Source organism: Apostichopus japonicus, chromosome 1 (genome assembly GCF_037975245.1).
Source record: "Apostichopus japonicus isolate 1M-3 chromosome 1, ASM3797524v1, whole genome shotgun sequence".
Lineage (NCBI taxonomy): Eukaryota > Metazoa > Echinodermata > Holothuroidea > Aspidochirotida > Stichopodidae > Apostichopus > Apostichopus japonicus.
In genome coordinates, this window is record NC_092561.1 from 5,651,878 (window position 1) to 5,673,365 (window position 21,488).

The following is a 21,488-nucleotide window of genomic DNA, read 5'->3' on the forward strand; positions in this document are numbered from 1 at the left end:
CCAGGAAGTTGGATCACAGTAGAGGGTATGTGATGTCGTCTGAGCGAATGTTTCTTTATAAGCTTTAATTAGACTATTATAATCTTTTGTTGATTTATGCTCGAAAAATGATACATTTGGAATGTTTGCGCTTTCGTCAATATTTCCTTTGTAGTTAGTATTCATCAAAATGTACATATTTTGTAGAAATATTCTTTTACTGTCTGAATAAATCATTCACAAATTATTTAAAAAAAAAAAATCAGCTGAATTGTGCTGATAAAAATGATCCATTCCTCTGTTGCCAGATGCATTTAACAAAATATCACTAAATTCGATAAATTAATACATTCGCGATACAGAATGCTATGACGGTGCAGTCTTCGCCTAAAGTTTCAGAAAAAAATCTCAGCAATTTTGCTAAGCAATCCGTTTCGGCTACCAGAAAATCCTTTTAAGTCAACATAAATCAACTCATGAGCTGATCTATGAATAGACATGTACCTGTTCTTCTGCATAAGAGAGGAATTTCGCGTAACTAAATCCCTCGCCGTATACAACACGTCATATTTTTGACATCACGATATATGATATCATACTCCAAAAATATCTTTCTTTTTTCCTATAAAATTCTGTCGTCAGACATTTTACGTTACAAACAGCCTTTGTACTAGAAAATAACAGTATCGACAGCACAGTATGGGGCTGTACAGTCATCTAATTAAGTTACCAACAGCGAGCGGCGCAGCACGGAGGGGGAATATCTTTGTGTAAGCGAGGCAAGCTACGTCAGCGGTATAACTCGACGGGGGGTAAGTCCGACAAATAGAAGGTCTAAACCGCGATTACTAAGCCCGCCAAAAAAAAAAAAAAACCTCACATGGGTGCGATACGTTTACCGTGGTGACGAAAAATCCTCTAAGGATATTAGGTAAATCCCCAAATACACCGGGGAGACCCACCATGTCAAAATAACAAGGCAGAGCCAAATTTTCAGGGGAATTATGGACATTTCTTTTTCAAAAAGCGGGGTTCATCGTTTCTCTGAGTTTGTCGACTATTTATGCAGTTTATTGTTCAATGATACCTGAAAGTGACCTCATTTCTTTGGCGCGCTAGCTCACAAGTTGCCATGGTAACTAATAGCTAGAGCATGCTATACTGTATACTAGGTAAATATGGACAGCTCGGATGTTTTTCAACAAAGATGCTTTTAGGGGATATTAGTACTGTTTACTAGTCGCTTAAATTTCAGGTGTGACTCACTCACTTTTGAAGTGAAATTTCATTTTTTGTTTTACAGACAGGTGATCCTATTTCAGTTTTGTCGGTCAATGTAGGGTACTTTTCACATAAGGAAAATCAGCCTTACGGAAAAATAAAACCTAACAAACAAGGTTTTTGACTGCCCTCCCGGCCTAAAATTGACCTCATTCTCAGCCAAATCCTCATCGGTGTATTAGGGACTGTCTGAGTGAGATTATTATTAGAGCGTGGCTTTTCTATGGAACGCTGAAAGAAACTCACCAAATATTGATAAGACTACTATTTTTTTTCTCCAGAAATGTTCATACTGTAAACCTGATCATTGAGTGATGTATCACTGAATGTCATTGTTATTCAGTACATCAACGTTTTACAGCAAATTCAAACAACGGACAGATTTTTCAGAACATAAAAATATTTGATTACATCCCGTTGGCCGTTGGCCAAGAATCACGTGAATACGACTATTTACTGAATACAAATTATATTTTTTTATATTATTGAAGGTATCTTCAAGTACATCTACTTTCCTTAACAGAGGTTATGATTCCAACAGCCAGTGCCATACCTGTTCGATTGTATACAGGTATGGGTCATATTGCGAAACCAAGGCGACTAGTGCAGACGCAAACGCAGGTGTTGTACTTTAGAATGATGACCATTGACCCGGAAGTAGGTCAACGGGAGAAATTTTAGCAGATGAGACAGCGGTAGATGGGGTAGTGCATGATTTGCGAGGAGACATGTAAGTGTAGGGTGGAGTATATGAACGTATCATTATGTTTACATATATACGTGACGTACTATTGTTACAATGCAGGTCATACCTTTAGAGCTCTTAGACGTAATAAATTTCAAAACAGATCCATATTTCTGTCGAGCGTTTTTTTTGGGGGGGGGGGGTGGGGGTGGGGTGGGGCGTTCCATAATTTACAGGTTTAATGCTGGCGGAACGAATACTGCCAACATCATGTGCAGTCGTATGTGGCTACAAAAACTCGATCGAAATAAGGGGTAGGTATAGCGTATTATAGCGTTAAGGACAAAAGGGGAATAAAAGCCACGACCAGACATGTATCCTAGTATACTGTATACAAATATTGCATGTGCAAGTCTTTTACGAGTAATGCAGAAAGATCTTCCCCTGTTGGTCCACCCACCCCACCCACTCCACCCCACGTAAATTAGTGTGGCGATGATGGCGGAGAGAGGGTCGGAGCGACGGTTCCAAAACTTATTTGTCACACCTCCCCTGCAACGGCGGCCCCTCTACAACTCTACTGTATTGAAGGTATAATACCAAATCGAACATAACACATAGACCTATAAAATGCACCATTAGTCCTCGAAAAAAGGCGATACCACCTTTGGTTCGCCCCCCCACCCCCACCCCGCCCAAGCTAATTTTCAATTTGCCCTCGATAGGCACCTCGCTCTCCGTTAAGCCTTCGCATACCGCTGTGATGTTATATCAACATCAATTTGGGATAGACCACAACGGATCAACGGACTTCGACAAATAATATGTTCCTATATGTTTTCATTTTTTTTTTCCGTGACAAATCTCCCGTGGTTCTCGGATGACGTAAATTGCTTACGTACACTGATGACGTCATGATATAACACATAGTTTATGTCATATTTGTATTAATATCATTACAATTCGTTAAGTTGAAGAGGAAGACAGGTGCATGGTACGTATTGGTTCATAATTTGGACTACTATGAAATAAATATACATTCGATACGTATAAGGAGAATATTTTTTCCTCTTTTTTTTGTCCAATTCTTAGTATTCTTAAATGACATGTGGGAGAATAATATATAAATTTACATCAATAAGATCGAATTCCACACCCCTTTCGACAACTTTTCAATATTATTTCTTAAGGCTATATATATAATATACCTACTGCCAAAAGAACCGAACTACATATTATATTATGATGCATTACATCGCCTCTGGTGATGTGTTGAACGGATCCCGCCAGGATGGCAACATTTTATTGAAACCCATCTCGTCAACTGCTTCACGGGGACTTGCTTGAAGTACATATCAAGCAATCAAACCGAAATGTGAGATTGCAAAATCCTTAAGAGATTTGTAATATTTCAAGTTTAACAACTACTTACGAAATGTAAAAAACATAAACCGTAGACAAAACAAAAGGTTCGGAATACGAGGCCTTCGAGTACAGAATAAATAAATCATTGTCTCCAATCAATGTAACTTGGGAACACTTCTCACTTATTTACAATGTCGGCGTTCTCTTCATACTTATATATATAGGCCATAGGCTAACCTCAACTTGGAAGTCTTCCCCCAAGAAATTATTCACATTCTTTTAATGAAATATTTCCGCATTCCTTGATTCTCTTGAGTGGAAACCGATCGAAATTAAGGCTCCAACATACAACCTTTTTCTGTTCCTTTAGTTAAGTTTTCTCGCGGCAAGTTCGTACACAAGGGATATACCTTGCAAAAGAGACGTATATATAATTTAGGGAAACACGGGGGGGGGGGGGGGGGGAGTTAACTCCCATGAGGAGAAGAAAAACAAAACGCCTCCAGTTTTACAAACCAATGTGTGTTGTCCTCGGCGCAGTGGAAATTAATTTTAACATTTAACACCGCAGGTTACGTCCAATTACTAAATTTATTCAATTAGTCTGTCAGCCCCTTTCCAGGTTTCCTTTTTTTAAAAACTTTGTACGAGCTGCCTTTGTGATTGTATATGTATGTACTATACGTACAGTCTATAGCTTCTTTTGTGGGAGGGGGAGGGAGGGGGAAGGGCGGGGAGGTCCAGAAAATTTATAGAGGGTGCAGGCAGAGTACTTCTCGATGGTCGAACCGATTTTCTATTAAAAAAATATTTTCCTGACATTGTTTTTTGGGGAGAGAGGAGTGGCGTTGCGCCATTCATTCACATCACTTCAACTAAGGACAATATGGTGCTGTGGCCGAGTGGATAAAGGCAGTGGCATTTGAAGCAATGAGGCTTAGCAATCGGGGAGGTTCGGGGTTCAACCCCTGGCCGGATCATACTAAGGTGGGTTTTTTAATCCAAGAGCAATCTATGGTTTTCCCATCTGAAACGACTTTCTAAATTGAAGAAAAGATTCCAAATTTGAGTTAAAATGTTTATTTGGAAGCCACCTGACGTGAAAGTTGTAATCCATAAGCTCTTGAGGGCTTCTCTCACATTCGTAGTCCCATAAGCGTCGTAAAAAATAACTGCCTGATTATTGTTTGCTGTCAAAGTGTAGAATTACATGAAGACGCTAATATGTCGATATTTGTGTTGAAAAAGTAGAAACTAAATTAAATGTGTTGCTCTGGGAAGTTCATAACGCACTTAACTATCCCAGTCTGTATATATACGTGTTGTGCTCACAATATACAGTTGCCTTACAGGATACATTGGATATATATATGCCAATTTGAAATTTTATACGTATCCATCTGCTATAAGAATTGTTTAATTAATCACTGTTATAAGAATTTTTTAATTTGCACTGATGCACGGGCTTGCAATTTTTTTTATGGTTCAAAGACTCACACAGAAGCTTGCCAATTTCATGCCTACAACAGCATAGAGACTTTAATTCATATTAGGTTTCATTTTGATTCATAGGGAAAGATTTTCCGTAAGCGGTACAAAGACGTTGGCCTAGTTACGCGAAATTATGATACGACTTGTACCGTCCAGATACCATAATATTTTACCTGTCAAAATTTATTAAATAATGTTTGTGTTACGTTTCAATTGACGATGTTCTAATTAAGAAATCCTGATCGACGATTCTCGGTTACAAGTTTTTTTTCCTCGACTGACATTTTTCTTTAATTAATAAATCTGCATTATTTGAAATAAGCATGACAAAGTTTCTCCGAAATATTTTGTGAATGTTTTGCCCTCGTTGTTGCATTAATATGCATGACCTTTCAAGGAGAAGATGGACCCATTGCGACTGATTGATCCTTCATGGCTGGTGAGGAATTACTTAATTTTAATTTTTCCTAACTGGAATTTTCTTTTACCTGTCTCCTATCAATTCACGCACTATCCCATTTACCGCTATCTGGGGCGCCTCAACCATGCATGGCTGTATGACCCCAGCTGTTGACAACGTGCAAATTTTCTATAGAGTAACATTGCATTGAAGCTGTATATTTGCAAGCTGATAGCTACGGTGCATTCAATCACTTTATATTTTAAATGAATATATGTACAGTGTGAGAGGGGTGGACTTTGCAAATCCTCCTACAGATGAATGAGGTTTATCCGGTATATATAGGCTTATAACAAACGGGCGTTTACTTAGATACATGCTACCCCCCCCCCCCCCCCACACACACACACACCCTCACTCCTCCTCCTCTAGCATTGCCACAACAACTGTAGGTCCTCAGTTCCGATGACGGTATGTATTCGCCCAGCTGACTCGCTCAGAGTCTATCATATAGTATGTATGTATTTTAGATCCTACTGCAAGCAGGAACTCGCGAAGAAGCCTCATTGGCTTATCAAAGCCGTAAGCTGACCGAAGTCAGTCTCTTACATTGATATTTAACGTCCGTGAATTGTCAATTGTCAACAACTCTGTAACTGGACGACACACATTAATCTTGGAGTGACTCCAAGTAGGAAAAGTAGTAGGAAAGTATAATAGGAAAGACCTAGGCTTATATCTTACAGAGCAGCGGAGTACGTGCTTTCAGTGTATAGAAGGTATCAGAATATGCATAATTTACCCACTGACAAAGTCGACTGATCACCAGTAGAGGAGGGAGGAAGCCATACCATATGGAACAGTTGCGAGTTCTCGTCGTATGAAGATATAACAAAGTAGTGCAGTTCACCTAACGAACCCGGCATAAGTCTAACACAGTAGGGAGGAAGCGATACCTGATGGAACAGCGTAGTTTTCTCAGCGAAGGAACTTGGTCGCTAGGATTCACCGGGTTGACTAATTAGAAGATACCGTAATACGAATTGGGAGAGTGAAGAGGAAGGAGCTATACCATAAAGACCTGCGGAGTGTTGACATCTTAGAGAGGTCACAAAAGGTCACAAAAGAAGTAGGACTGGCAGCGCAGACTCGGAAGAATGTACAGTGTCCTCGTGACTACATAGGATTGTAATTCATGTTGTCCATTATCATATACTTGCATGCAGCTATATATGCAGCTATGCGCCAACGCAAGGCCAACAATTCTGCTGGTACGGAAGCGGCAGACGTCCACTGATAACGTAGCTGATACATCTACGGTGGCTCAGTAGTGTTTTTTATCCCATTGTATACGAAGCGTATACGTCATACGTGTACAGAGCTTATGGTATAAAAGTCATTTTTGTAAATAAGTAGCGTCACAATACCACCAGGAAGTCAGTTCTTCTCTGTGTTTACTTTTTGTTTAGTTGCCAGACACTACCACCAGCAAGGTAACTAAACGAAATAATGAATGTTACGTACGGTTGTGCTGTAGGGACAGGTGAGTTGTGAGCTTAGCGCGACACATCTTGACAAATTTGTATTTTTGTGTCAAGTAGACGACTTACGCAAACGTTACACCTTGGCGGCGAAAGCTATGAAATTATCGAGTTGCTGCCTTGTACAAAACTTGACAACACGTCCAAAATATTATTTTTGTCGAGTTGGCAAGTCAAATATCTTATTGTTGACGTATGGTCGTGTTACACTAACACAGTAATACGTCTGCAGCACGCAGGACTACCGTAGAATGACAAAAACAAAGAACACTATTATTCAAGCATTATGGGCACTGTGACTCAATTTCAAACTTCCTTATAGTTCGCGTTTACTAGTAATATCTATACCCATTTATCCCCGAAACATAATAAAATAGTTCTCTGCTGTTTTTTTTGGGGGGGGGGGGTGGGTGGGGCGTAGGGGTTTGGGTTGGAGCTATTAAATCAATCATCATAGGACAATGCTCTCTATCAGGTAGAAATGATGATGGTTTGAGTTTGATCCTCCTTTATTAAACATAAAATAATAAGACCAGCCATACCTCACAGTACTGTAAAGCCCTATCGAGCACCCGTTGTTTTCTGTTACCGTTGGCGAGCTTCAGGAGGACCGTGGCCCGTAATTGAGGGGACCACGGTTGGCCGAGACATCGAATCATCTCACTTGATCTGATGTAGAACTTCATCGCCTTATCGTAGTCCTTCAGCGTCAAGTAGACATCGCCATATATGACGTACGTCTCACATTCAAGGACTAAATTATCTGTCCCAGTGGCTTGCCGGAGAGCTCTTTCGGCCTGTTCTAGAGCGCCCTGAATTACAAAGGAAGATAAAATAATGAATTGGCATACATAACAGGAAGAGGAGGGGGAGGGAAAAAAATCATTCATCTAAGTATTAATTTTATGTTAGTATAAGTATTCATCGAATGTTCAATAACATTATCGTTTGTGATTTCACCCATTGTAAATATTTGCCATTCTGGCGTTCCATAGAAGCCTATACCATTGTATACAATGAAGTGATATTGGAAACGCAATCAATGGAACGTGAATGAGATGATATCTTGTAATCATCGCGAGTAATTTTGCGGTAAACCAACCTGCTCTCATCTCCGACCACAATCCATATACCCACGAGCTATTTTCTGAAAATTTCATCCTTTACAACTTTTGATTTATTACAACCACATTTTGTCAATCCAGGGAGGGTAGCTCCGGCTTTCGTCCAATTTCATAAAAAATAAAATAAAATAGTAATAATATTGGGGGGAAACTCGCAGATAGACTAAATGAAGAAAGTGCATGCGTCAACGATCGATTTGAAGTCTTCCGATTCCGGTTAAGCGATTGCAAGTTCAAGAAACTTTCAGGAATGATCTCTGAATGTCTTTGCTGAGCCGTATGGCGCTCGATATATTACAAAATCATCAACAACACACTGTCGCCAATATGCACTTCGATAAATGAAATATAACATCCACGAATGATGTTTACAATACACAAAACCATTCATATAGCTAAAAGTGTCATATGTGGTCACTCCTGTGCACTAGATTCTGGTAACCCCTCCCTCTCTCCCCCACATCCGACCATCTGCAAACTCTAAACGGGTGCCTGCAAATAAAACAATGGACCAGTTGGCAGTTATGTATACTTATGGACGCCTCGCCCGGTATGGTGGTAGTCCCATTGTCAGCACTAAACTTGAAAGCTGCCTGTTTTCCTCACTACATATAAGTCTGTATATAGTTAATAGTTTTTGATAGCTTTGACGTATACTGCAAAAAAAAGCTGGTTGGTAAACAAATCGTTTGTTGCGGTACTAAAATAAACGATATAAAGAAATTTAAATCATTGTAAAATTGTATTGTCATTTGTTGTGGTTATCGCATTTTGTTGTCAAAACAGATGCTTAAGATTCTTCTGAGAGCCCTGTAAACTTAGACCAATTACTACTCTAGGATGCCTTCAAAACAAACAATACCAAATCCTAGTGGCAAGTAAAACAATGGATCTTCCATAATCGATAGAAGCCACAATCAGCTGCTTTAACATGTTTAAGGCATTACCAAATTTGGTGAGCCTTTTTGGCACTTTTGGCGTTCTATGTGCGTGCCAAGATTCTCATCACGAATGCTCATAAGTTTACGTACATGACTGTACTGACTGACAATGCGATACTAGTAGAAAGGTGTTGAAAGTTGAGGTTCAAACTATTATTTCTAGAATATCGAACGGAATCTGTCAACTTGAGTTGATTTACATTCACAAAATTTATATTCGGTGGGGTGGATGTTTTACGACTTCCATCGCAAGAACACATTATTTTCCGCGCAACACACACTCCCAATACACATCATGGGCTGGTTGCTGTTGAAATTGCATTCGTAACACTAGCTGACTCCGGTAGCCAGCACCAATACATGCTATATTGAAATAAATGAAAACACCCACGTACTAGACGGATACTTAATCTTGGTTTATGGTGATAATTGTATGGTTCTTTCAACGGCTGGAAAGTGTGATACAATATTACAAAAGGTGGTTTGACTAAATTTGATTTCAACCGATCTATAACATCTGTACTGCCGGGGAGTGTATATGTTATCGTATAACGTAGGAGGTACTATACGATCATATTTCAGTTTGACATGAGCCCTTTGGCGCTAAGCACTATCAGGGAGCAGTAACCGACCTACATGTTCCCTGATACAGAATTACTTCTGGCGTTCCATAGTTCATTGCCATTACTATACGGTTGAGCCTGAGTTTTGGTGTAGGGGTCAAATAAGGGTTATCCATTAGAATCGATATGTAAGGGGGGGGGGGGAGTAGATGTTAGTATCACTGACAAGAATTAGACCTATAGTTATGTACGACAGACTATGATTAATGTTGAACTTACTCTTATACATATCACATAATGATGTAACTTCGAGATTGGTGTGATTGGTTCTTGGTTTTCCCGTCTTCATATCGAAAGATGAAGTAATATTCTGACATTTTTTATAATTTCTTGATAGAAATAGCAGCGTACTATATAGCTTAATTTAAGAAGCTAGTGGTTAGTTGTTTGCATTTACTCTGAGAATTATATTAGGTGCACACTTTTGTTTCCCCCTAAAATGACGTACACTTCTGAATTTCCATCATGGAATAAATTCAACTTAACAAACTTGTTGGAAAATCTCCTACGGTCTAGCATGCGACGCTTGACCGCCACATGGAGGGTTAACGCGCGTCTCTGCCTCTTTTCACTTAGTAAACGACTTTAGCAAGCAGCTCTGGCGTCACCATTTTAACTCCGCGTCGGGACGGCTGCTCACCGCTGTGAAGAAACCCATTTTACTCTGCGAACGGAAACTGAAATTGCCCATTTTCGCTGTCACGGGTTATTTCTGTGCCCTCTCACGCGATGTTATTTATAATTAAGTATTCCAAGTTTTGATACCCATATTATCGCTTCGATTCTCCTTATCTGTAGAGGCAACTTCTTTCTGATATCAAAGCGAAAGTGATTTTAACCGAAAAGTATAATAATTTAAAACCCATTACGTATTATCTCCATGATGTTTCGTTAGGGTAATTTGTATATACATTACCCGAAACTTGAAGTTTTGAAATATGTGCTCTTCTTTTATTAATCATACTTTCAATTTTGGTTGGGGTTGAGGTGGAGGGGAGGGGGGGGGGGTGTAACTTTATCAACGTAATCTCCCTTTAGATAAATACCGACACGAAACACAAATCAAATTTGGACAGGAGAAATGAGCCATCCCTTTATAACGCATATAAAAAAGAAATTGGTTTTAAGTGAAAATATGAACATGTTCAAGATGTACGGTGACATTTCAATGACATGTCCTAAGGAAGCATAAAGACAAGTTAAGAGTGTGACATAATCGTAGCAACAGGGCTAATCACAATTTTTCATTTTTTTTCATTTTTCATCCGGAATATATTATTACTTGGTTCTCTAATATAGGTCCATCAACATCAAGGACTTTAGATCTACAGGCACGAACAAGATACTGAGATGGGCTTCTTTTTTTTCTTTTTTCTTTTTATTATTGTCATGTTTAATGAGGGTAGTCCTGCTCAGTGCAGAAGCACTGCTTTCCAGAGGCGCCCTCAATATAGTGAAGACTAACAGTGTGGAGTATTTATAGCCTTGGCTACATGTGTCCGTTACTGGCATACACCTCGGTCCTTTACTGTAATTGGTTGGGAGTATAGTTGAGACCAGTATAGATCGCTGTTGTCCAACAGACTAAACATTTAGACATGAGTTATGATGTTAATCTAGTATAAGAGATAAAGTCAAGAGGGTTTCGTAACTATTTGTACGTCTAAGTAAAACAAAAAGGTTAACAAAAATCAAAGGTTACTGCCGAGGGCTTTAAAGATATACAACCGAAAAAGGAAACCCAATTCATATATATTGTAAATGCCTTTACGTGGGGAAATAGTTTATTTCACAGAGAATTCAAATTGGCCTCAAACTCGCAGGTACAAGCAGTGAGGGACACCAGATGGTTCTTCCCATCTCTTGTATTGTCTTCGGGATCACACTCCCCCTCCCTCCACCCCCCCCCGATCCCTCCACCGCATCAGACCGGTGTCAATCTCTTCAAGTCACTTATCCCAGTCTTAAATACAAACATCATCAATCAAAGTATTGCGAAAGTTTAAAATAAAATTCCGTTATACTGGAAAAAGAACGCAACATATATTTTTTTTTGGCGCACCACCGTTGCGCCATACAGTTTGCGACCCCGTCTGAATATTCATAGTTGGGGAGGGGAGTTCACCAAAAGTACAGAAGCTCACCTACCCTCACGGGTATAAGTTTAGAATCCCCCCCCCCCCCTTGGATATAATACCCATATCATGACGACATATATACACACACACACACGTACTGTCTCACCGATATGCGTGCTATGAGTATAACTCGATACACAGATACTTCAGACTTCAGTATTTCGAATCTCAAAATTCCTAATATTTTTTTCACCTGTAATGAGCACAAGAGGGACACTTCGGTACCCCAACATCTTGTCAATCCTCCACCCCCCCCCAAGTGAAAAATGTTAGAATTTACGTAGCCTATTTCGGAGAGGAGTGAGTATGCAGAAGAGGCAGGTACTAGAGGTCAGAAGTACATTCATGCACATTTTAAATAAGATAAGGATATTTGCATTTATTAACACCACTAAAAGGTCAATTAGAATCAGAGAGAAGTTAAGACATCTTACCTGGAAGTCACTAAACCCAAGGTGAGATTCGGCAAGCGCCAGGTGTATCCAGCCCAACAATTGTCCATCGTTGTCCTTTTGTGAAGTGTTCGATAATGCATGCTTGCCAAACGACAACGCCTTCTGAAACTCACCGCTGCGCGCATTTGATCGCGCAAGGTTCCAGTATGCTTCAGCCTTGTAGTCTTTACGGTCCAACATGTTTGCTGACGTCAATTGTTCGATGGCCAAGGTCGCGCAGTCCCTATACCTCCCCATACCAAATAATGCGCTGATTATATGTCTTATCATTATGAAGCGTATATTCCTGTCTTTAGTTCTATCTAACGTTTGTTTCCATAATTTGTTAGCTTTCTCCTCTTTGCACGCTTTGAATAACCTCAATCCTTCCTCAATATCCCTCTTTCCATTCGCTTGGCCCATCTTCGTCTTTTGTTATCCTGATTACGTCACAACTTGAATCTATAATACATGCATGCACACACAACAATTCACCCCCGTTTGTTTCTTTTTCCGAAAACAAAAAAACAACACTAATATCAGATTGCAACAGTTATAAACAATAGGACGGCTTGTGAGTCTTCCAACTTCCAACGAAGCACAGATCTTGACTTCGAAGTTATCAACAGTGTAAAAATATATTATAGGCTCAGCTACAGTAGTGATCTCACTATAAATCGAACTTTTTACCACACAAAAACGATGCTGTGGTATATATTGGTAGGTCATTTGTAATTCCTGTTTTTGTAGCCTTCAATATTTCAGTTTTTGGATCAGACCTCATTAGCTCTACCTCAAACTGTGAAAACCAACCCTCAAATAAATATTTCACCAAACGTCCCAGCAGTTTCTTCCGTGATTCCAGCCATTTAACGATGGAAAGTTATCAAGCCATGCTGCACGCATACAGGCTAATAAATCCTCATTCCAATGCAAATGTAGCTATTGTCACCAATGGAAGTTTCCCTACTTGCCTGGCAGATTTAGCGCAACTGGTATAGTCAATATTAAAACAAAACTTACGTCCACTACAGGTAACCGTTCTTGCACTTAAAGTAACATATCTTCTTCTTTCCTTCTACAAATTGAATGAAATCAATTCTCAACTACTGAGAAAATACACGGTCGCTAATAAAATCTCATTGCAGTATGATCATCCGAAATTATAAACGCTCAACCAAACAACATCGTCCGAGCTGGCCTTTCAATGCCGTCCACTAATATACATATACATATATCACCCGACGAGAGTCCCTGCGAAATTAGAAAGAAGATATACAAAGGGAGATGAATATTGATGACAGAAAAATTCTCTACAGCTTCTTACAACAATAATCGATGATTTGTAAATCGCCACTCGTTATATTTTAAGGACTATATACGGGGATACAATTAGCGCAATCCATCTATAGTTTCGGTAATGATCGAATGGATTTAGACAAAATAAAATCGACCATTAATCATTTCTTTACCATGCATGGTCTATACGATGAGAAGTGTAACGCTCAATCAATAAGACAGGAACGTAATTGCTGTATATATGTTCTGATTATTCCAAATTGACAGAGAAGGGGGGCAAAACCAGTGGTGATGGATGAAAGCCCTGACGAGTTTGAATCCGTTCTTCGAGAAATTCTTGTGGCTTCGTGATTGATGATGTCTGATTAAAATGAAACATTTGTGTTGTTTCTCAATCATCCTCGTGCGCGTCAAGTAATATAGTTCCTCTATAACTAAACACTTACATGGAAGCAAGAGTTATAGGCCTACGTATCGCAAGGAGCTGCCATTAAATCGGTAGCTCACAGCATTTAGTTCCGTGGCAGAAGTAATTGATGAAACCAGAATGCAAAAATGCATTGTGGTTTCGATGATGTAACATGAGCAGTTTTCTTCATGAATCTGACAAAATGTTTAGTGAGGGTGTACATGTTTACAAGGGTTCAAGATTTGAACTCTCATGACCCCTAATGCCTTTGCCCTCCACCAAACACAGTAGACTTCTTTATACAATGTGGAGGTCTGCCCATGATTCCCTTCTTGAGATATCGTGTTTACAAGGTTTTCACAATTCTACCCCTGGTGAGCCCAAATGACATTTGACCTCCACCAAAAACAATAGCCTTCTTGTACTTAATGTGGTACTTCTACACACTAACGATGAAGTTGGTCTGACTTCTTGAGATATCGCGTTTACAAGGTTTTCAAAATTTCACACCTGGTGACACCAAATGACGAAACCTAAAACATGAGTATATATATATATATATGTATATAGACATATATGTATAGATATATAGACATATATATATAGATATATATATATATTTATATATATATATATATATATATATATATATATATATATATATATATATATATATATATATATATATATATATGTATATATATATACTTCATTAAATTTACCATAACTTTATCTACATAGAAATGCCATCATGCTAGAAGGACCCGCCCAGTTTTGATAGAACTGGTTTGGCTTGAGAATGGCTACCCCCCCCCCCCTATTTTGGAATATTTCTGTTTTGTTTACTTCCTAGTTTCATCTCCCATCAAGTTTCATCATCCTTGAGACTTGAGTTTGTTGCTACTGGACATACAGGCAGGAGAAATACCTGTTTTATGACTCAGTCACACACAGCGAAGGACACACATAACCACTGACCCTCTGCATTTCACCTTCAACCAGGCTTTGGGTGACCCCGAATTCCACGAAATTTAGTCCTTATACAGAGAAAGTAACGAGCAAATGACGTAGTTTACTGTTATTGTAACTCGATGGGAATGAAGCCAGGGAGCGATTTCTCTTGTCTGACAAATTGCCAAGCCACAGATCCTGTTTGGCAATCGAAGTTACCCATCGGAAGTTCCACCCCTATAGCTATACCACCATGGATACCTTTTAAGAGAAGTCACATCATCTTAGCCAAAAGGCTGAGTAAACCAAGATGGATTTACATCAGCAGGCCATATGTACTATACTATATATATAGACCAGTTGCACATCGTGGCCTCTATAACCAATCAATCAATCATAATGTACTTGTGCAAGAAAAGTCGAAGAGTCTGGACACGAAATACCACCACTCTGAACCCCTCCCCCACTCCCTCCCCACCCCCACCAAATGAGATTGGTCATATGGTAGTGACTGTGTGGTTTTAGGTCAGGTGGAATATCGCGAAACCCTTCAAAAGGGAAAATATAGATACTGCTCGTGATTTTGCGTTAAAGAGTTTAATGAGCGATCAACAATGCGTTCGGTATATTCTGAAAAAGACTATATACTGCGCATGATATTACCAAAGGCTAAAATAATTTCTCTTCAATAACATATCAAAGTATCTAGGCCCTATATATATAGTTATACAAACACATTGGCACAATTGAGGCGTAATTAGCGTGTTAAAGCTTATAAATGTCATGATCATAAGAACGAAGAGAATACCACATTGTTCACTTACCTCTTGTCGTGTAAAAAATAATCATGCACGCTGCACTACATAATTACACCGTATTACACAGACTATAACCAATTGTACTATATACCCAGCTGGACATATCCAATAGCGAAAACTTACCTTATTTTTTGTTTTGCTCAACACTCCACTAAAATAAACAACGCACTAAAATATCCAAGAAATATCGGATTGGATTTCGTCGTCAGGTTAGACTTAGAACTTGTGTAACGAGCTTAATGATGTTATCTAGAAAATCTCCGCTTCAACTCCCTCCTCTTAACGAACCTGAAATTAGCGCCAATTAGCGGGTAAGTTGACAACCTCTCTCAAAATAAATAGCAGGAGTCTTTCGCGTTTTGAGATCATAACATAAGAAACTGGCCCAACGACACATGTGATGTAAATACTGATTTGAAATGGCTTTTCATTCCATGCTCGAAAAGTGTATGTATCGTGCATTTTTACTCCGAAAGCTATAGGAGTGTATATCCTTACACAAAGCAAATGGGAAGTCTACATAACTCGAGAGCAACTGAGCGTGAAAAGGGGAGAGGAATTGATGGGCTTTAGTCCAGTGAAGTGTTAGTCATCCTCAAAAGCTTGATTTGGTCACCCAAGACATTTTAGCTCTATCAACAAACTCGATGCATGATTCGAAAGCACAAAGCAAGACGATGACGCGGATGGCTCTTCTCAAACACAGGTAAAACCCGAAAAAGGGGTTTCTTGGTCGACTGATCACGCGAGCCGGTGTATCCTATGGAGTACAGCACAAGGACTGTATATGAGTAATTACCGAGCTCAGCTTGAATTAATTCATGGTTATCATCGCCTCCGCGATTTATCTGTCCGTTAAAAGCTCGAAGCTCAGTCTATACAGCGAGACGGTCTGCTAATTCCGCCGTTTGCTCAAAAGTGACCATCGGTACTGTACGGATTGACCATGCATAAATGCGCAATATATCAATCACCTGTGACTGAACTCACTGGCGACTTTATACGCAGACCTGTACAACACGAATCGTAATACGACTGAACCAGTTTCGGCGACTCTTGACAATGAATGGTTTGGGGGGACACATCATCGCTACCTACCGTCAATGAAATGAATGATCACTGTTATCATTACTAGCAAATGTTCAACGTCTATAAAAACGTGTTTTCAAACTTGACTGTCAAGTTCTCCAAATTCCAATAACTTTTTTTTTTAATTCCGCGCCATTTGAGATGCCCGGGGTGTTTTGATAGCAGTCATTTCAACGATATATAGGAATACCATCTGCAAACGCCATTGAATGCTGCGTTTAATCGTACTTTGACCTAAACTGATCCTTCTAATGATTAAGTTGACACATTTTTACGATGTCGTTTTCCAATCGTGCAAAAGCCAGGAGGTGCTACGGAGCAATGGATGCTCTCTGATATTAAGTATTGAAGCAGAGTCCCGTGTCCTATACCCTCAGTGTCTGACATCAAAGTGGCATATATTATAGATACGAGGCCCAGAACAAAGAAACTGTGATAAGGAGCCCATAAGAACTTTGACGAGTTTCTCTATAAGGCTCTAACGTAGTCAACGTATAGATAGATAGCGTAACAATTTAAATTCTATCCATATGTCTTCGCGAGTTCCTGCTTGCGGGAAGATCACATATACATACATACATACATACATACATGTCTTCTGTCACCTTTTTAGATGGTTTCGTTAACTTTATCCAATTGTATCATATTGTCTTATGTATCCTTAGCCTGTGCTAACGTTTCGACCGGTCTTTAGGAGTTTCATTGAATATATCTTTGTTTCCCTTTGGAAAGCCATTTGCTTTCAGTTGGCACTGTTTTCATTCAAACATCTTAGTAATAGCCCCCTCCCCCCTATCCAGCAAACAACATATAACCATAATAAGAATAAGGCGCGGGTCCAAGGGTGTGGGGGTACACACCCCCACGTTTTAGTCCCACCCCTCACAAAAAGGTTTTTATTTTCGGCTCAACGACCTAATGGCCACAGACCTCCTCTTTAAAGTTCTGGATAGCTCCCCCACCCCCACCCCGATTATTAACAAATATAGCTATACAACGTATTTTGGTGAATTACAGTCAGAATCGGGTTAAATGATATTTGAGCAAAATATGCATTCTTATACTTTAAATAACGAACATTTTATAACTGGTGGAAAATTTGGCCTCCTCCCCCACACCCCCCCCAAAAAAAAATATATAAATAAAATTAAAGACAAGGTGAAGAAAAGAGGACGAAGAAAGGGGAGACATTTCCTTAATCGCCTTAATCCTCCACACTCTTTCCCTCTTATTAATCCCCACCCTATGATATGGCGATACATATACCGCGAAACCTAACCTATATCATAATCTTGTTAACTCACGTCTTCATAAATTGTCGGAAGACATATTTCCATGTCGTTGAAAGCTCTTTGTAAACTGATCAACATTCTTCAAGCCATGTTCATGTTCGTATATGCATGTATATACATGTATAGATAAAATATTAACGTACCCGACATTCTTTCTCGATAAAGAAGTGTAATAGGCCATCTGTCATATTTATCAGTGAGTAATATGTATGATAAAATCCGATCCCGTCACCGACGCGAACGAAGGAGCGATTGGCCGCCCGAAGAACCTTTTTGAGATCCTCGCTTCCCTAAAATGGGAAATGGCTTGTTGCCGATCGACGGGGACAAACTATACACGATTTTCCAATGGAAGGATTATCAATATATGTTTTTTATGACAAGATAGGCGGTGCTTATGGCTCGCTAATGGGTATTCAATGAGAGGATACAATACTACTTACATATGATAGTGTAAAGAAGGGCTTAGTATACAGCTTCATTAGAAAGATTGTATTAGTTTGTCTATTAGGGGCTTGCATAAACAAGGGATTGGACTTCGGACTGATATTAATGACGATAACACTATATGAGTTATGACCGGCTTGTGAACAATATATAATCGTAAACGTTTATTTTCTTTGACTGCAGTTAGAACGGTACTAGCTAGTACACTAGTATTAGTGACGCTATAAGTGAAAGTAAATGACCACCCTCACCCCCCCCCCCCCCCTCCAAAGGGACAATGGCCTGGACTACATTGTCTTAGAAATGGATTTTACCACACTTCCCATGTCGTTGACGGTAGGGGCGGCAAGGTTTAGGTCCGAAACGTAATGTACCTTTGAACTATCGAACCTGACCTTCCCTGAGCGTGTACCTGGGGTTAGCACATCTCAATTGATCAATGCGTTGTTTTACTTCCAATTTTAAGAGAAACCTGTACCATGGCGGTGGGGGGGTTGAAGGCAGAAGGGAACGTTGGGGTGCCGTCAGAGGTATCGAGTCCTAGGTCGGGCCTCGAAATAATATATCCACCGTCCTCGGCATAGTTTTCGAAAACGTTCTCTGAACAGATGGACGACTATAACAGTATATATGCTCTGGTATTCAAACATTTTGCTTGGTGGTTCGTAGTTTCACTTTCTTCATCATGGCGACCCTCCCGTGGCGGATGTTGAGGCTTGGAGAGGGAGTTTGCACAGAGGAGCTATCCCCCCCTCCCCTTTGAGAAATTTTTTTATGAATAAGGATGTTAAGTTACGGGTGTAATGTTTTGCAACTTTTAATGCAATTTATCTGTTCAAGATTTTTCTAATATTTTTTCTATAATTATAGGCAATTTGTTTCGTTTGATTTCCTTGATTTTTTTGGCAACCTCTAATCCCCCCCAAAAAGAGGGGGAAGGGGGGGGGCTCGCGAGTATCGTGACCTCCACTTTCAATACCAGGGAACTAGGGCAACATTTACATTAACTCGCATATTCACCCACAGGGCTTGCACATCTGTGAATCATAAGCCGTCAGCTTGATTGACGGTCGGTTTCCATGGATACCACTCAAGAAACGTTCCACAACATCATTTACACAATGCTAATATGGATAATACCAATGTTGAGATTAGAGACTATACAAAGACCGACCCACGAAGGAGAAAGACCTTGGCCGTCTGGGAATTTCATACTTTTGGCGAGGAAATCAAAATAGTCTTCTAGAAGTTTCATTTCTTTCCATCACGAAACCCGATTAAATGAAGAATTGCTGGAATGATTAATGTTTCGATAGAGACAATTTTTTTATCATTTTTTTATATAAATATGTCAAACGATACTAGGGGGGGGGGGGTAGAGGGGGGATCCGTTGCTATCTTTTGTGTTTGAATGCGACTTAAAGTGCGACAGGGGTTATATGTGAAGGCGTATAACTCAACTTTGGTAAAGATATAGCTCTTTGTAGAACTCTTTTACGAAGCTCTTTCGGCGATGATTTTGGTGTCGTGAAGGCAAGTATATGGACATCATGTTTCAGTACACAATCGTGTAAGCGAACAGTTGCCGTGCTTAATTATTATATCACTTTTTTTTCTGGATTGGACTTAAAACTGAAGATATTTAGAGGAGACAGATATACGAGGGGAGTGAATCGTCCATATCTGACATTCATGACAGACGTACTAATAATGAATAACGCCCCCAATGGTATTCATATTCATAACATTTATGAAAACAATATATGTACGTCATAGGGTGGTAATTGCAAACGTCGCTGTTGAACTACACACGTTTTGAAAATTAGCTAGCATTGACCTGACCTCCGGTACAAGGCCCTCCGACACTGAGACGGGGAGGGGGTGGGGGAGGGAGGGCAGGTGACGTGGACCTTTCCCAAAAATTTCCACAGCAATGGTATTCACGTGGGAATGGCGCCGCCACAAGAGGTGATTGCACCAGCACTGGTCACAGGTCTGATTCCACCCCCTCCCCCTCCCCCGAACCCACCTGTACAGGCTGGTCACATGTCTGATTTCACCCCCTCCCCCTCCCGCCAACCCACATGTGCATGGTCACGGCAGATTTAACTACAAAGAGACATCCAACGACAGGAAATCTTATTTGATAATATACAACCCCACCCCCATCCAACCTCCTCCACCCCCTAACCATATATATGTATATATATTCATGAGAATTTTGGTGCTGATTCTGCTGGCATTAAAGCTACAATGGCAACTTACGCTAACGCCAGCATTCACTTGTATATGTTTACGGTACTTTACAAACGACCAAGTAGCAAACCAACAGTAAGGCCGAAAAGAGATTCCAATGTTAGTTAAGTCACAATATTCACATTCCCCCATATCAATGTATGCAGACACATTATTGTAAATTGTAACTACCGTAATACCATTATATTTCACTATAATGTTCCTCAAGGAGTTGGGACAACCAATATATGTTACACTGACCACTGATCAATATAAATAGATTTACCTTACTGACTGCACTTCTTTCTTACATCTTACACCTACCTGTAATATCGCTATCCGGTCGTCTGATATATAGGATCAAAAATAAGAATCCATAAATGTCTTCCCAAGAAAACTCACTGACTTCCGTCATTTCTCGAATGCTCTGTTGGGTACCATGCCAACTTTTAACCTCAACGTAATATGGAACAACTGGTTCTTTATATCACAATTCCGCCGGCAGAAAAAGATTGTTTTAATACCCCGAAGAATCCTTTTATGTCACTGTAAAACTAGGTTTAGAAGCTCATGTTTCCTGAACGAGAAAGGACCTCAAAATGTGCCGAGGACAGAGTGGCGAATATGTTTATAATATTTTCACACTATTCAGGCTTTCCCCCAAAAAAGAGGTTTAGTTAAACAAAACCCGATAGAAACTTGTCAACGTCATTTACTTCTCGCAAAACAAGAAACAAACTGTGATTAACCTGTCACGGTACGGGAGCCTACTTTATATACACTAGACCGGTTTCACAACACGGTCGGGCTCAGGTTTTTGTACAGAAGCCTTTAAGTACCTTCTATACAAAAAACCATGAAACGGAAGTGATAGAATTTTCTGTCTGTACCTTGTCGATTTTATTTATGAAATCCAGTGGCGTCGCCAGACATTTCAATCTTGGGG

General features: G+C 39.7%; 1 protein-coding gene across 2 annotated transcripts in view; it reads right to left on the reverse strand.

Moving 5' to 3' along the window:
* The window catches only part of LOC139965232 (43 kDa receptor-associated protein of the synapse-like), a 39,552-nt gene extending 18,269 nt beyond the window's left edge, over positions 1 to 21,283 (reverse strand). The window contains exons 1-3 of one of the 2 annotated variants that reach the window (XM_071967402.1): positions 20,867 to 21,283; positions 12,003 to 13,256; positions 7,285 to 7,554 (exon numbers count right to left, since the gene is read on the reverse strand). In XM_071967402.1, coding sequence (XP_071823503.1) covers positions 7,285 to 7,554; positions 12,003 to 12,425 — 693 coding nt within the window. In that variant the 5' untranslated portion in view covers positions 12,426 to 13,256; positions 20,867 to 21,283. Of the gene's footprint in view, positions 1 to 7,284; positions 7,555 to 12,002; positions 13,257 to 18,003; positions 18,257 to 20,866 lie in introns of those variants that run through there. The other variant, XM_071967411.1, reaches the window with a different exon arrangement.
* Positions 21,284 to 21,488: the final 205 nt, after the last annotated feature.